The sequence below is a fragment of the Siniperca chuatsi genome, linkage group LG6, assembly GCF_020085105.1.
Source record: "Siniperca chuatsi isolate FFG_IHB_CAS linkage group LG6, ASM2008510v1, whole genome shotgun sequence".
Lineage (NCBI taxonomy): Eukaryota > Metazoa > Chordata > Actinopteri > Centrarchiformes > Sinipercidae > Siniperca > Siniperca chuatsi.
In genome coordinates this window covers 1,937,705-1,954,144 of record NC_058047.1, presented here as the reverse complement: position 1 = coordinate 1,954,144, position 16,440 = coordinate 1,937,705, and the positions used below count along the sequence as shown (strand labels likewise).

The window sequence follows — 16,440 nt, the reverse complement described above, 5'->3', positions numbered from 1 at the left end:
AACCCAGCTTGCTTATTTATCCAGAAAATGCAATAACAATGGAGCGGAGCTGTCCGCAAACCGAGCCCAGACGGCTCTTAATGTGTGCGGGTGTCATTTTACGAAGGTTAGGCGGTTTTAAATCAGGCTGGGGTGTAATTGGAGTTTAGCTCTCCCACTAACTGCCCATGAACAGTCTAGTTAATTCTTAACAGCTCCCCCTCACCTTTTTTTTCCCTCCCTCTTGCCCCAACCCAACCAGTGTTTTGAACATTTAATGGGATCTCTCTCTTCGCCCATAAAGGATCCTCCATGTTCCTACCAGCAAAGTGAGGGAGTTCGCCAGGTCTGGAGGAGCTTATTGCCTGTGTGTGTGTGTGCGTGTGTGTGCTTGGTTGTTTTCATGTGCATTTTAAGGTATTGGTTGAGGTAAAGGTTCGCTAATGAGAAGCACATGTTCTGGCCAATCGCTGGCTGTGCTGGAAGGGCCGGAGCAGCGAGCAGCGTAGCTTTAACTTATTAAAGGCAGTAAAATTGATGCTTCCTCCTGTTTTCCCAATTAAAGCTAGAAGCCGTCTCTCCTCGGCCCTCTCTCCCTCCTGTGATTCCAGGGGTTCACTGAGCACATCTGGATCTAATACTCAGCGATAAGGCTCCCTGTACGGCCAGTGACCGAACACGGCTGGGACCAGTTTTAACTGGACCTGGTTGGGGCTTTGGAGGCTGGTGGGCATTACAGGAGGTCTGTCAGTGGTTCTGGTCCAGCGAAGAGCCTCTCTCTTAACACTTCTCTTAATGAAAAGTTCCCGGGTCAAACTCTGGTCTGAACTCTATTAATTCTATCTGGCTGGCTCCTCCTCCAGGCCTGCAGCCCCCCAGCTCTGGTCAGAGGTCAAACTCATAAAGGTCCTGGGCTCACTGACAGTCTAACACTCAATCCATTATGTCTTTATCTCCTTCATGCTGTTGCTGAGGCTTGATAAGCTCACAAAACTGTAGTCACAGGGAAGGTACTCATTTTACTGGACGAATGTTAAAGGTTCAGGAAACACACTTTCTGACTTATCTCTATCAGTATCTATCCATGCACATAGTTTTGGTTTTATTTGTCCAGGTTTTGATATATCTGTCTCTTAGATCTTTGGCTACAACGCAATACAATGGAGGTGAATAGAATTTAGTTTGTAGTGCTCACAGCATTAAAAAACAAGATTAAAAGCTGCAAGTATCAATATTTTAATGTTAACAACGGATCAATTGACTATATGTAATGTAACAGGTGTCGCTCATAGTGACAAACCCACAGAGAATTAGCAGCAGACTCTATTCTCCCTCAGCTCGAGAGAGATTTTTATCCTCTTTTAGCTCCTAGTTTTGGTTTTACGTCACACTTCCTGTCTGGTTCGGTCTCAGTGTTTTCATCAAACCCGCTGTACTCTACCTGCTCAGCAGCAAACAGCAGACAGACACAGTCAGAGAGCAGCTGGTGAAGAACGTGGAACATCTAGCAGCTGAAGAGCCAGATATTTCCCTCAGGAGTCGGTGGAGACCAAAGTAAGAACTAAAAGGAGAGTGAATATTGGACTTACATTCATCAGGTGGACTCACCACTTCAGTGGGATGATCGTATTGCTCTGTGTCTGCTAGACTGTGCTAACACTTTTGCCATAACAACTTCATGAGGTTTCCAGTTTGTTCTGCTGCCTCCGGGTAGCAAAAACAATGTTGATGCAGCTTTAAAAAATTTAACATGAATGTGTTTTTCCACAAACAGTGTCCCGGTTACTCTGGATAATCCACAGACCTCACTGTCTACAGTTTTCAGTGGAACTGCTTTCTACCGAAGAAATAGTCCCTCTGTTCACAGTGAGGTCTGTGGTTTATCCTAACGACTAACTGGGTCACTGTTTCAGGACGGAGAAGGGAAGTTCTTTAAATGATAACGGTGGCATTATTCTATATGTTTCTTATTGGCAACAAATCCTATGTGCAGAGCCAAACCAACGATGCGTTAGTCCGTCTTTCAATACTTTCTGACTTCCCCACCCTGTCTGTGGCTCTCAGCTCCGAGCCCATTGGCTCCTACTGAAGACGTAAATCTTTAAAAACACCTCACAAATATAAAGTTTCATTATTAAAAATGGTTCAATAAATTCCCAAAACAGCTGGTCACTGTAGTTTTTAGCAAACGTTACTGAAACAGAAGGAAACAGTGCATTTGTTGGAGACTGTTTTCAGCTGCAGATTAATCCACATTTAGTGCTCTACTGAGTATTTGTATTTATTTCCATTCACTTGCATTGTTTTGGCAGAAATCTGGATATCTCAACACCTGGACAAATAAACATTTGTGATTTGGGATAACTGTGCCTTTAAGGAGCCTGTAAAGCTTGCCTTTCTCAGCCAGTAGCCTGCTGCAGTTCCACATTTATCCTTTAAATATTGTTTTAACTCTGGTTAGCTGCCTGTGAGAGACGACAAACTGAGAAACTGCAGTCGACTGGTTCTGATTCTGCACTGAATGCTTTTTGACCTCCAACAGGAATCGCTGTTAAAAAGGCCATTCAGCCCATTAATATTTTCAAAAAACACACAGCTCTCCTAGATGTGGTCATTGGCATCCCGCAGAGCGTTACGGCACAACCAGTCATTCATCCGTTGACTTTCCTCCTCCTCCTGTGTTTATGTTGCAGCTGATGAGGACCAGAGGCAGCTCAGCATGTGCATTCTGTACCACATCAGCATGGACGACAGATTCAAGTCCATGTTTGCCGACACAGACTGCATACCGCAGGTAAGACTGGCTAATGTACACCGCCAGCAGACCAAGACAGACACATTAGCATCGGCTGCTAACGGCACCCGGGAATTAATGCATGAGAAGCAGAGCGAGAGGGAGGGACGCACGCCACATCTGGAACCGAAAACCACCAGAGGACTGCTGCTCAGTCTTCGCTCTCGCTGTGATGACAGCTCTGTTTTTTCCCTTCTTCTTCTCGTTCCACTGAGTCCATGAAAAGATTCTTACGCCATTGCATCCTTTTCTGTGTCTTCTTCACATATTAGCCTCTTAATTGCCATTACTAAATTGAGACATCAGCACAGAAACAGAATTGTTTGTCCAAACTGAAACGAAACCTCAGACTGATTTCTTTCAACTTTCGATCATAACATTTTGTTACAGTCCCTCCTGATTGAGTTGACCCGGTCAGTCGCTCCTCTCATCAGCAGCGATTAGCTAAATGTGCGTTGTGTTTGTTTGTTGAGATTGGGTGTAAATGCCGGCCAGATGTGGCCGGGAGAGCCGGCTGTTTGTTCAGAAGGTCACGTCAGCAGCAGATCTGAACCCCAGGGTCCCCGTGGTAGAAAGGATGCTGGCTAGCAGCATGACCAGGATGTGACCTCCGACCCCGCCCCGAGGCCCGCTCACTCTCTTCTCTTACTTCTACCTCCATTTCTCTAACGTCGTCCATCCATCTCTTGCTCAGAGTAAGTTCACACTAAGCTTAATGTGAAGTTGCATCTTTTTCTTTCTGTCTTGGCCTTTTGTCCACACGGAGCCTTCATTTCACATAACCGAAACATGATTTTTCTGTTTTAGTGTCGACGAGAAAAACAAAGCTTTTGGAAAACTATGACATATGCCTGCTCTGTCGAGGTCAGAGGCTGTGGGACAGTAAAATTAAGAAGGCAACTTTCTGCTGCCGCTCTGTGATTGGGGCTGTAGCTACTATTGAGAACACCAAGGTCGTGTCCTCAGTAATATTTGTGGGACTTTGGGGATTTACAGTCACATGAGGAGGACTTGCATGCTACAATTATACACATATTTTTAAAACAAATTTAAGACTGATCTGGATCATTACGGACTAAATTGGACTGTTTTTAGGAAAAATATATGAATCAATTTAAATAAAAAGGATTCAGTATTCTCCACCAGAATTTTATACAGTACCTGGCACCAGACCATAATGTAGAGAGAGAAAATTTGCAGAAGATATAATTGAAAAGAAAAAATAAATGTTGAAATTATGTGATTTTTTTGGGACTCCTGGCCTGGAAACAGCCCTGCCTGTAATCGCTCGTTTTAAATTCCAATGTAGCAGATCACACAATACAGGTGTTGTCATTAACCTGTATTAATATTGATTTTATCAGTGAGGTGATCATGAGACAGTGATTTGATTGACATCTGATTGATCATTTTCTGCTTGTTCAGTGTCATGACAACAGAAAAACTAGATTGGGAGTTTGTCTGTACTAAAGTATAAGTGACGATGAAGCACAAAAGGTGCAGAATACAGGTTTAACCGGCTGAGACTGTCTGTCCCACTGCTACCAGATGTTTGCTGTGATGAACTGGTTTTTTTCGACTAAGAAGAAGACATTTAACCGTTTCCCCGTTGTTTAGGTGTTGGAGTGTGAACGGAGAGAACAACCTGATTGATGAGCGTCAGTTCTTAAAATGTAGCCAGCTTAGTGTGGACATAGTCTCAGCGGTTAATTTTCATTTTGTTTCTTTATCCATCCTCATTTCCCCCAAAGGCACAGTCCAAATCCCCACACCAAAACCCCTTTTGTCCCATGTAATGTCTACATGTCCCTCCATCTGTCCTGTTTGTAAAAATACATCCTTAACAAATTGCTTCACCCCATTTGTCACCTTTTATACTCTCTCACCTATTTTGTAATTTTCAGACCTCTCTCTTTTATCACTTTCCCAGGCTAGTGACTGACCTGCCCCTTTCCCCTTCTCCAGCTTTTAATGGGGTCACCATTTGGTGCAGGATGTGGGGTTTCCAGAACAGGGATGTCAAGAGTGAGGGAGGAGAGGAACAGAGGTGGAGGAGGAGGTGGAGGTGGGGGGCAGAGGTGGCTGTGTTGGTCGGACTGCAGCGTGGCGCTGTGGCCCTGACTGGGCCTCCGGTGGCTGTCTGTGGTAAATAAGCAGAGGCAGGTGCCAGAGAGTCTAGACGGGGCTGATTTGGGGTCCGGGGCCCCTGGTATGTGATACCTAACCCAGGCCCGGCCCAGCCTTTCTCTCCCTCTCTCTCTGATTCCTGACTCCTCACAGGGAAGCAGTGCACCTCTGCCACCCCCCTCAGCTCAAAGCTTTTCCTGTTTAATGTTAAATCAGTGCAGGAGAGACGGACAGACCGACGGAGGGAGGGAGGAGGTGGAGGTTGGTGTTTGGGAGGTTAGGGAATGGCGCCTTCCCCTTATCTCCAATACTCTTTTTCTCTTTCTAACGCACAAACTCTTATTTTTTAAAATCATTTTGTGATCGGAGGAGAACGCAGGGATGCTCTTTAAAAACCGGAGGTTTTTCAAAATGACAAATTACAGCCAGGCTCACAAACGCACACACAGCGTGAAGAAATGTTGCCCCTCTTTGGCTTAAGCATGACCTTCTGCTGCTTGTTACCTCGCTTCAGAAAAGAACAGATACGGCTGACCAAAGAATTCACCGAGAGGACGCACTGTAATGGTTACTCTTCAGGTTTTGTCATCAAGTGATTGTGTGATTCACTCCAAGTTTGTTTGAGTTCAACTACGAAGTATTTATAGCTTCCAGCAGGTTACATAAACACACTGATACGATGATATATAGGCCTGTTATTCTAACACTACGAACACTTGAATACTCACTTTAGTTTAGCTTGAATCTCAGTGATGAACTAAACAGTTAACCTGTGATTGACAGCTGATGAAGATGGTGTTTGACTGTGGGGAGGAGAAGATGGATGTTGAGCTCCTCTCACTCTGCATCAACCTGGCTGCTAACAAGAGTAATGCCCAGGTCATCTGTGAAGGTAGGAACTCCAAAGAAAGGGCAAAGACATTTTATCCCACCCCATGTTGTTAAAGTCTAAAATGAGCTTTTCCTCCTTGCTTCCTTTCTCCCTGTCGCCCTAGGTAACGGTCTGAAGATGCTGATGAAGCGTGCTGTGAAGCTGAAGGATGTTCTAGTGATGAAGATGATCAGAAACCTTTCTCAGCACAACGGACCCACCAAGAGCCTCTTCCTGGTCAGTACTTGTTTTGAACTCAAACAGTTGGGGCTTCCTGTTGGCCTCGTGTTTAAGGTGCATACCACATACTCCTCTCTCGCTCTCACTCACCGTTTCCTGTGTGCATCTCTACTGTAATCTTTCTAATAAAGGCACAATGCCAAAATAATCTTTAAAATAAGAGCAGGGAGCACATCCTGTGTTCTCAAATGAAACTTCAATATAAAATCTTTAAGGCTGATTCATGAGCATATTCATCCAATTTTTCATAATTTGTACGGTGATACTTTACAGTCATGACCTCTTATCGATTCTCATCAGGCAATGATGTAGTGCTGAAGCTATTAGTCGAGTATTTTGATAAAAAGTAAGCAGTCCAACAATAAATGTGGTTTGGAATCATATAAAAAAGGTGCTCCTTAGAACTTCAGACATTGTGTCATATTAAATTGAGATATTTCCTGCAGTAGCAAAAGTACTTCAGTGGTTGTTGTATTTACATCCATGATTACAGTGCAAGCAGGAACTGCTAATAGTTTATGCAGCATGACTTTTCCTGGTGCAGATTCACCAAACAAAATTACACTTCCTCTTTACATTACCCAAGGCATGATGGGAACCCTGATGGCAAAATCTCAAAATGTATTCATTCGATAAGAAAAAGAAAAACAACAGGAGTGACAAAATACATGAATATTAGTTTTTCTTTTGGTTTTACCGGTACATTTTTTGACTGTACTAAGGCTCTGAATGTCCAGTCACCTGACACTCTCCTCTATCCATTCATATAGAGATTTACTGTGTGGTGAAAACCTCTGGCCATACAGGCAAAACACTTTTTTGATGGCATTTTTGAGTAGCCTGCCTTAGTCTGAAAATAACAATAAATGACATGGCATGCCTTGTTAGAACATGTAGTGAATGCCGTAAGCCTCTAAATGAGGGTAAAGAGTGAATACTGAGAAAAAACAGCTGTGGCTTCAAAGAGTTACATAACGAGAAAAGGGGAGTTTGGCACACAAGTGAAATCTGTTGTCAGCTGCGTTGTGTTTTTCAGGTTTGTCTTGATCAGCCCTCATTTAAAAACTCTCATTGATCAACATGTTTAAGTCAGTCTGCGTATGGACGTGATCCACTCACGCTCCTGTGTCTGCTGGCAGGACCACGTTGGCGACCTGGCAGCTCAGATCACTGAGGAGGAGGCCGAGGAGTTTGTGATCGAGTGTCTGGGCACGCTGGCCAATCTGACCATCCCCGACCTGGACTGGGCGCTGGTACTCAAGGAGTACAACCTGGTGCCCTACCTGAAAGACAGACTCAAACCAGGTGTGTGTGTGTGTGTGTGTGTGTGTGTGGGAACTACTGATTCCTTTACCATTTGACTGACCACATGGACATTTTATGGTCTTCATCAGCTGCACCATATGAGAGTTTTTTTGTTACATGGTCAAAATGTTTTTTGCAATATCTTTTAAACCCACTGTTACAGAAAAGCTTTAAACACACAGTAATGCATCCATACATGCAGCTCTCATCTACCTCCCTTTAAAACCAAAGGCCAGGTCTCTCCCGTGCCCTGTCTTAACCTCTAACTACTCTCCCTAAATCACACTATCAGTGAAGTGTCACTGCTCATGGATGATATGAGGACAGAGAACCCTCATTAGGCCTTTACCTTTCATGACCACTGACCTCCTAACCCTCAGTTTCCCTTCTTTGTCTTTGTTAAAGCAGAATTAAAAGTCTAGTGCAATCTTTTTAGGTTATTTAGTTGACACTGTACGATAGAATGGTAGCACATTTTGTTCAACATTGTTCGTGGGACTAGATGTCTTCATAGGTCCACTTGGTTCCTAGTAACTGAGACCTGACCTGGGACACGAGTTAGATCGGATCAAAATTATATTTCTTGTAATCAGGTCTCGTAGAGTCCTGTATTGCTGCAGGTCTCAGGTCTGTGTGTATCTGAGCAGACTCAGTTTAGGCCTGTTCAGGTAAAACCACACGCTGGATCGAGTTTAATTATTGTTGGGTCCTTTTTGAACTGGGTCACTTGTTTCTGAAAATGAATTGATGCACATTTGGTATCTTTAAAAGTTTGTCCCTCAGATTTGGGTTTTCAGCCAGGCCCCGTGGCACTTCTGTCACTGGTAACGGTTACAGCTGGGGATCATTTGACATCCCTAATTGTTTTCAAAACTCTGTGCTACGGCCACAATACAGTCAGTGCTAAAAATTTATTGAGTTTTGATACCCATGGTGATGGTGTTTTGGCGGGAAACCAGCCCATATTTCCAACAGTTTGAGAAATGATTGATTACACAAAGAGATCTGAGCGATCTTTGGTAACTTCCAGCTCTCTTTCTTTCACCACTAAACCCTTGAAGAACTAATTCCGTAAAAACCGGTTCCTCAAACAAAAAGGGCTGATGAGTCATTTATTGATCTAAAAATGAGCCACTGGGTTCCTTTTTAAAACAAAATAGATGTCCTCAGACACAAATGGAAAAACCTTGTTTTTTTTCAAGCGTAGTTTTCCAGACTACATTGGTATTAGGACACAGCAGTCAAAAGAATGAACTCCAGCGGCTCTGTATGGTCAGACAGATGTGTAAGCATATAGTCACAGAACATGGATGTTTTCCCTGGCTCCGCGCTCTGTTCTGCTTGTATTCAGAGGCCAAATGTTTTAGAGGATCAATAATGGTTTCTTTGCCAGTCATCCACTCAACTTGTGCTTTTCCCTGATGCCAGGTTCTGCTGAGGATGACCTCATTCTGGAGGTGGTGATCATGATTGGCACCGTGTCCATGGATGACTCTTGTGCAGCCATGCTGGCCAAGTCTGGCATCATTCCTGCTCTCATTGAGCTGCTGAACGGTAAGATCTTATAAGCTTTGGGTCAGGAAGCAAAAAACAGTTGTAGCCCAGGAAAATAATAGAGAAGAGACATGAAGAAATGGTTGTGACTATTTGAATTCTGTCTGAGCAGCAGACTATGAACTTACACACTGGTCAACAGCTCTGGAGGAGCTTTCCAAAGCATTATGAAATGTAGGATCTAGTATTTTTTGAGTTTGACCCATACTAGGGACTAAAAGTCAGGATATCTCACCCTCTGCTACACAGATATTGACCATTCTTTGTCTCATGCAAGTCCCCCAACTTGCAAGAGACAAAGTACGATACTAAATTGCTGGAATATACACCTTCAAAAGTCTTCTATGCACCTAAAAATACTTAACTGGTGGTTTTAGGTTAGGTTAAGTTTTAGTCCCGTAGTAATGTGACTCAGTTCTAACAGTGTCTCCACATTACTACATTTCTTTTTTGAATTAGAAAATAATATTTACATTCATTTAATTATGTTAATTACAATAGTAGTTCTTTGCCTTTTTCAGGAGAAATTTTCAGGAGAAATTTTAGTCATTTTGCAAATAAAAACCTCAGGATGCGGGAACAAAAAACAGAAAATGACTGTAAAGTTTTGTTGAGCAGAAGGGATGGACCATGACGTAATCCACCTCTCTACCTGTTTCCATCTCAGCCCAACAAGAGGATGATGAGTTTGTGTGTCAGATTGTCTACGTCTTCTACCAGATGGTCTTTCACAAAGCTACCAGGGATGTCATCATCCAGGACACACGTATCCTTTTGCTTACTTGTAAAGTATTGTAGATTTCTGTCTCATTAGATGAGATACATTTTTAGATAGGTGAGACATTAACAAGAGTATTATGGGTAGCTTCCGCCACAGTCTTGGTGACACTATTTTCAGTCTTTAGCGTATGTCCCTTTGGTTACTCCTAGTACTGCCCTGTATGTATCTCTCCTCACTGTTTATTCCCATCTGCATTTCCATAACAACCTCTTTACCCCCTCGATTTACTTTTTTTTAACCCTCTGGGTATTCTAAGCTGCCTGTAATTGTACACAGTTGTGGTAGGTGGCGGCTTGTGTCATATTACAAATATCCCTCCTGTCAGCATGTTTTGATTGATGTTTTTCTTTCTGCGTGTAGAATTTAACGGGAATATCTGATTTAAGCACTGCTGACAGAGGGAGAGGCAGAATGTGTTCACAGGAAATATAGTTTCCTTTGCCACAGGGCACCTCTCTTGTCTTTGTCTTTAAATGAAAGAGTAGGAGCAGTTGTTCCTGCCCACAGTACCGCCACATCCCCATCTTTCCCCCTGCAAATGATTAAGGACAGACAAATGATTGATTTAGCATCAAAATGTCCATGAGAGGATGAAATGTTGTCTTTCCTTGAGTCCTAATCTCAGAAGCCCCTGCTTACCTCATCGACCTGATGCACGACAACAACGCAGAGATCCGCAAAGTCTGCAACAACACACTGGATATTATCGCTGTGAGTATCCACATGCCTCACAAACAACATTTCAACACTGAAAACCGTCTTGCGACTTTGGAGCTTAGTTTCAAAATAGTTTTAAATAAAAAATACATAGGAATTTGATAAACTTTACTTTAAAAAAGACCAAAATTACCACTGCCCCAGGGCAGTTGCCCGCTTTGTCAGTTTTGGTAATCCAGCCTTAAAAAGCTTAGCAAGCTATTTGTTTGCACTCACACTTTAAATGATACTGCTGCAAGTTATAAAATGAAATGTAAGATAAAAATGTATATTTAAAATGTTCATTAAAAAACAACAAACAGGTAGGAGTTTCACAGGGTCAGTAATTCCTCCAGCAGCTCGTTTCCATACAAACATGAAATGTTTTTCTACAGCAGATTTTCTTTCAGTTCTGCACTCTCACCGTCTCCTGATGTGAGCAAGTCAAATTTGACATCAGCGATTAACTAACCTTTGAATTCCTGAGTCACCTTGTGACTGACAGGTGTGGTCAGCTCCCAGTCAGTGTGTGATCGCTGCCAGACCTCAGATCAGCATAATTAGCTGTAGATTATAGCCAGACAGTGTAGTGGGGCAAAGGAAGTGTTTCATTGAAATTATCAGTGAGACCTATTAAGATGTGAACCACATGAAAGGCAGCCAGCGGACTCTGGAGTGTGTCAGCAGCTGGACAGCAGAGGTGAGAGAGAAAGCAGAGCTGTGGACACCAACACACAGACACACACACACACACACACACACACACACACAATCATTACTGCCTGGCTGTGCGGCGTCCTTTTGGCAGCTCACGCCATAACTGTGCAGTCCTGAAATGTTCGCCTTTGATCATTGTGGCCCTGCTCATGTACAAACACACACAAACCCACACATGGCTTCACAAGGATCTTTGTAGATGCTCCAAGTGGGACAGAAGCCTAATTCACAGTGATATTCTTAGCCTGGCCATATTTCCAGAGGAATATGTTGAAAAGCTCCCAAAACTGTTATGCACTTCCTCACCCCTGCTGTGATGAGCTCATTCTGTCATGAGCTCAGCTGCTAATAACTGATTAGTCATATTAAACTAATAAAAGAACCTAATTGCTCCGTCAAAACCTGAGTCATGGTGCTATTTCAGCCTCTGCTGAATCAACCCGCTGACTAAATGTGTCACTCCAGCGTTTAGGCGGCAGCAGAGAGCGGGGGCCTCTGTGTGACGGTCAATAGGCCCGTTTGAGTCCGGGGCCTCGGGTGGCTGTCGGTGCCCATGGGGCTCTGCTTTGCGTCTGAATGTTTAATCTTTCAGACCGGGGGATTGCAGTCTCAAAGGCCGCCTTCATCGCTCCCCCTTCAGCCCCTGCAGAGAAAAGAAAACAGAACTCTGTGGTTGTCCTCCGCCGAGCTACGCACGCAAACGGCCGAGCCGGACGGACGGAGGTTTTTATTAGCTGTAGTGGCTACACACAGTCATACATACATGTACCTGCACACACACTTCCTCTCTTTTTCTCTCTCTCCTTCCATGCTGAGATGGTTCATTATGGTGATCAGTAGAGTGCTTCACTCAGGCACCATATTTCTAACAACGTCAGACAGGAAGTGTCTGATTAACAAGACGAGACTGCTACGTTTTTGAATGAAGACTCATCTGTATGTAAAGTTCTGCCCCACATCCCTAGAGCGCGTGGCTCTGAGGATGGCAATGTCAGTCTGTCAGTCGCACAATTTTGAGTTGTACTGAAGTGACCCTTCAACTATTTAACGGATTTCCATGTAAGATAGGCATGATGCACAGAAGATGAATTCTAATGACTTTGCTGATCCCGTGACTGTTCCTCTGACGCCAACAGCAGGTCAAAGTTTTCTCTTTTCCTTATCCAATTTGTGAAGTGGCACATAACTTGGTACAGACATTCACGGTTCCCAATCGATGAATCCTGCTGACTTTGGTGATCCTCTGACTTCTGTTCTAGCGCCACTGTAAGGTTGCCATTTGTGGCTTTGAGTGAAATTTCTCAACACTTACTGGATGGATTGCCATGAAATTTGGTTCAGACATTCATACCCTGACTTTTTATCCTACGCCATCATCTGGTCAAACTTTCAGTTTGGTTTATGACCAAATACCTGCGAAGCTAATCACATTCCCCATCAGCCTCAGCTGTACTTCGTGTTTAACACTAATGAGCGAATGTTAGCATGCTAACATGCTAAGATGATGAACATGGTAAAGCATGCTGACGTTTCGTTTAAAGCACCGCGCTGTGCAGAGCCACTAGCATGGCTGTAAACTTGTTTTCCACACTTACTTATGACTGAGCACACGGATGAACCGCTACCTCACCAAACAATGCGGTAACGGCATTCAGTTGCAGTTTATGGCAACATCTGCTATTATCATGTCATTTAAAAATCATTTCCTAATGGCACTATGTGCAGGACATTTCTGACTTCAGCACATAGACAGCACCAGTTTCCACAAGGACTGTCTCAGTTTTCTACAAAACAAACATGAATGCCATAAGAATACTTTTTAAAAATGTTGTAATCACAAAAATTCTACACATAGTTGCTTTAAATTAACTTTGATATGGAGCCGTTGATTTCAGTTGTACTGTCATGTGGTGATCCTGATTGGTCAGTTGGTGTCCCCCAAAGTTGGTGTCCCCCAGCATTTCAAATTTCTGCCATTATAAACCTGTAAAGTGAGCGCTGTCCTCTGACCTATATTAACACTGACTGTGATAAGACCTCTGGTTCACTGCTCAAACCATCAGCTACATTTCCTTCATTGTTAAATTGTCCATAATAAACCTTAGTGGAAATGCCAGAAAATATCAGACGTTTTTACACTTGTTTGAGGTGTAAGTTGGTTTACTGAGAATGAGAAGATGCAATAAAGGCTGGTGGAAACACATTTTCCAAATATGCCTTGACATGGCGATAACTCCTTCTTCTACGACTGTAGGCAAACCATTCGTGTCCTGCTGCCGCTCATCTTTACCCAAGACCAAAAAATAATGAGTGAAAAGAGCGAGAATATCGTTTTGATTCCAGACGGAGGCTATGACGCAAGAAATCAGCAAAAACTGCAACAAGGAATGAACCTAGGGCTATTTAGAAAACTGTGAAATAGTCCTTTTAAACAAAGGTCACAAGTTTATTTCCAGAGCAGAACAATGTATCAGTCAGTAGTCGAGTGTCATCGAACCTGTTCCTGCTGAACTCGTCCCACAATAGAGGGTCTGTTAAGTGCTCAGATTTCTCTGGTTTTCTGTCTCCCTCCCCCCAACCCTCTCTTCCCTCCACATCACTGCAGGAATATGACGAGGAGTGGGGAAAGAAGATCCAGGCTGAGAAGTTCCGCTGGTACAACGGTCAGTGGCTGGAGATGGTGGAGAACCGTCAAATGGACGAAGCAGGAGAGCCCTTCCTGTTCGGGGAGGACGGAGAATCCTTCACCGGGGACGGAGACATCCTGGAGAGACCTGACCTGTTCTACAGTGCTGGTACTGACGGCCTTAAAGCAACAGTTCATTGTTTTGTAATAATAACAGGTTTATTTGCCTTTTGTATCTGAGAGTGAGATGAGAAGACGTTTCTTGTTTGTTTAACCTGAACATGTGTATTAACCCCGTGTTTGTATCGTTTCATCCAGATGGGGTCATGTCAGCAGACGGGGCCTTCAGTCCTGAGTTCTACACCGACTTCCAGAATGGAGAGCTGGGACAGACCGGATACATGAGCAGGTATGGAGCTCTCCGTTCACCTAAAGCCAAATCTGAATCCGGTTTCGAATCCAGTTAGAGAATCGGAATCAATTTAAACCCTTAATTAAATCCATCTGCTGATGTGAGTGCAGCGATTTCCCCTGGTCAATCAGAAGGTGAAAAGGAGTTCAAATAGAGGTGTGTCAGTATTTTAACAGCTCCTCATGAACACCATGAGTTGCTATCTCCATGTAATGTTACTGTACAAGAGGTCGTCCTGTTTCTACCTGTTTATCATTATTTATGACATATGGAACACATGAAGTTAAAGAGCTGCTGGACCTGCTGTCACTGGAATTAGATTTCCTCATGTAGCACTGATAATGCAGCATGACAGTCGCCAGAACTGTCCAATCAACAGTCCACATGACTTCATGTTCACAGCTCTTAGTTCAATGGTAATAAGTCAGTGTGAACACAAAGCCGCACCAGAACTAGCATTGAAGGCAACAAGTGACCTGAACTACTAGGAGTGAAAGAGACCTCAGAAGAATCCCTCTCCAGCATCACTCTACAAGTGAACTTTTGTCTTTACTGAATAATCTTTGGCACCTGAGTGCACACACCAGCTTTCATAGAGCACATTAAGCAGACAACAGATGAGTTTAATTTTGGCCCTATGGAATTAACACCACAGCTGATATAATCTTTGGCATTTCATTTGGCGAAAGCAGCGGTCAGCGCCGGCTAAAAAGGAGAATCCTGCTACCTGATTGTTTTGTACGCTGCTCTTTGCTAATAAAAACAGAATGGAGATTTGTTCTGAAGATGTGTTAGCCTCGGAGCTCAGCGAATACGGGTATACGGACCCCAACCCAACCCTGCACTCAGACACACACACAAAATATGTGTGTCTGAAACATGATTGTGAATGTGAGTATGAGATGGAGGCTGTCAGCAGGGCAGGTTGTCTTTGTCCAGAAACGCTGGCCGTGTCCGAGAGGAAACACTAAACTGTGAGTGTTTACCTTCAGCTCTCTGTGCCTCAGGCGGCTCGTCCACCAGCCAGCACTGCCCTCTCATATTGTTATTCTGAATCTCTATTCGCTGATCTGTGTTATTGAACCAGGCCAGGCCTGAGTCAACAAACCTCGCCAATCCCAGAAGGCATCGCTCCACCCTCAACAGCAATACTCCAGCTTTGAGAACAAACACTCCCCGGCTGTCTCTCTGTCTCCATGTTCTTGTTTGTCTCTCTTACAGTCTCCATGTTTCTCTCTCTCTCCTTCCTCTGTGGCTCCAATATATCAACTGCTTTAGTCCCAATACGCCGCTGACATTCCACGGCGAAACATGAAACTGAAGCCTGGGATTTAAAAATCAATCCTGTTATCACTAAGATGGACTTTGAGTTTTTTCTGAATCCATTTTTAGTCCCAATATCGAGCGACAGCTAATTCGATACGCTGCAGAGATGATGAATAGTTGAGGAAATAGAGGGTTTATTGTGAGTAATTTGTCTTATTTATTATCAAACGTCTTGCGTGCGATAAGCTCGTGTCGATGGATTTTTTTCCTCCCCCCTCGCTGGCAGGAATGTTTAGTTTGGCTGCTGTTGAGAGGCTGACTGTGACTGGCTGAATCCACGACACAGTCAGTCCAACGAGACGACAGCCAGAGAGAGAAATCCCAATCGGTGTCCCCTTCACTCATTTCTTTATTGTCCTTTTTTGCTCTCTTTCTTTTCTCTTTCTGTCGCTCTCGCTCTCAGCTTTGTAACTGATACCTTTTGAATATACTGAGAGCGCCGGGGGAATTGGCGTCTGTGAGACTGTTTTAATTTGGCCGCTGGACTCTGAGCGATCCAGGTTAACATAATAATCAAAGCCAGCTCCACCGCTTATTTTAAGCTATGTGTGAAACATGGTGTGAATGGGGCCTTTTAAAATGGAAGTAATACTGTACAATCACTGTTATTTGTATGAACATCAGAATGAGCTTTTATACCAACTGTATAAAATGAAGAGCCTGACCGATACGTTGGCCAGGCCAGTATTATCGGTTGATTTTAGAGTATCGTATCGATGTTCACAGTATGTGAGCTGATCTGTGAAGAAACTGCAGGACAGGAGTGTCTGAAGAGAACCATAAAATGAGGTTTAAATTAATACATGAAGACAAATTAGTCATTGCTGACCCGGGGAATCAACCGATAGGGCGAATATGTCCTCCGTACATAGAAATATGGCGGCGGAGGTAGAGCAGGTCGCCCAGCTCCTCCTGTCCAAGACACCGAACCCCAGTTGATGCTTAGGCCAGCGCAGCCATTGGTGTGGGCGTCGGTAAATGAGAGGCACTCTACGGGTAAAAGCACTAAATA

At 43.7% G+C, this 16,440-nt stretch overlaps 1 protein-coding gene across 1 annotated transcript in view; it reads left to right on the top strand.

Moving 5' to 3' along the window:
• Window positions 1–16,440, top strand: part of kifap3a (kinesin-associated protein 3a) — a 35,752-nt gene that overhangs the window by 14,417 nt on the left and 4,895 nt on the right. The window contains exons 11-19 of the mRNA XM_044200180.1: window positions 2,673–2,773; window positions 5,684–5,792; window positions 5,896–6,008; window positions 7,151–7,316; window positions 8,745–8,870; window positions 9,538–9,636; window positions 10,277–10,362; window positions 13,670–13,859; window positions 14,009–14,099. Coding sequence (XP_044056115.1) covers window positions 2,673–2,773; window positions 5,684–5,792; window positions 5,896–6,008; window positions 7,151–7,316; window positions 8,745–8,870; window positions 9,538–9,636; window positions 10,277–10,362; window positions 13,670–13,859; window positions 14,009–14,099 — 1,081 coding nt within the window. The remainder of the gene's footprint in view (window positions 1–2,672; window positions 2,774–5,683; window positions 5,793–5,895; window positions 6,009–7,150; window positions 7,317–8,744; window positions 8,871–9,537; window positions 9,637–10,276; window positions 10,363–13,669; window positions 13,860–14,008; window positions 14,100–16,440) is intronic.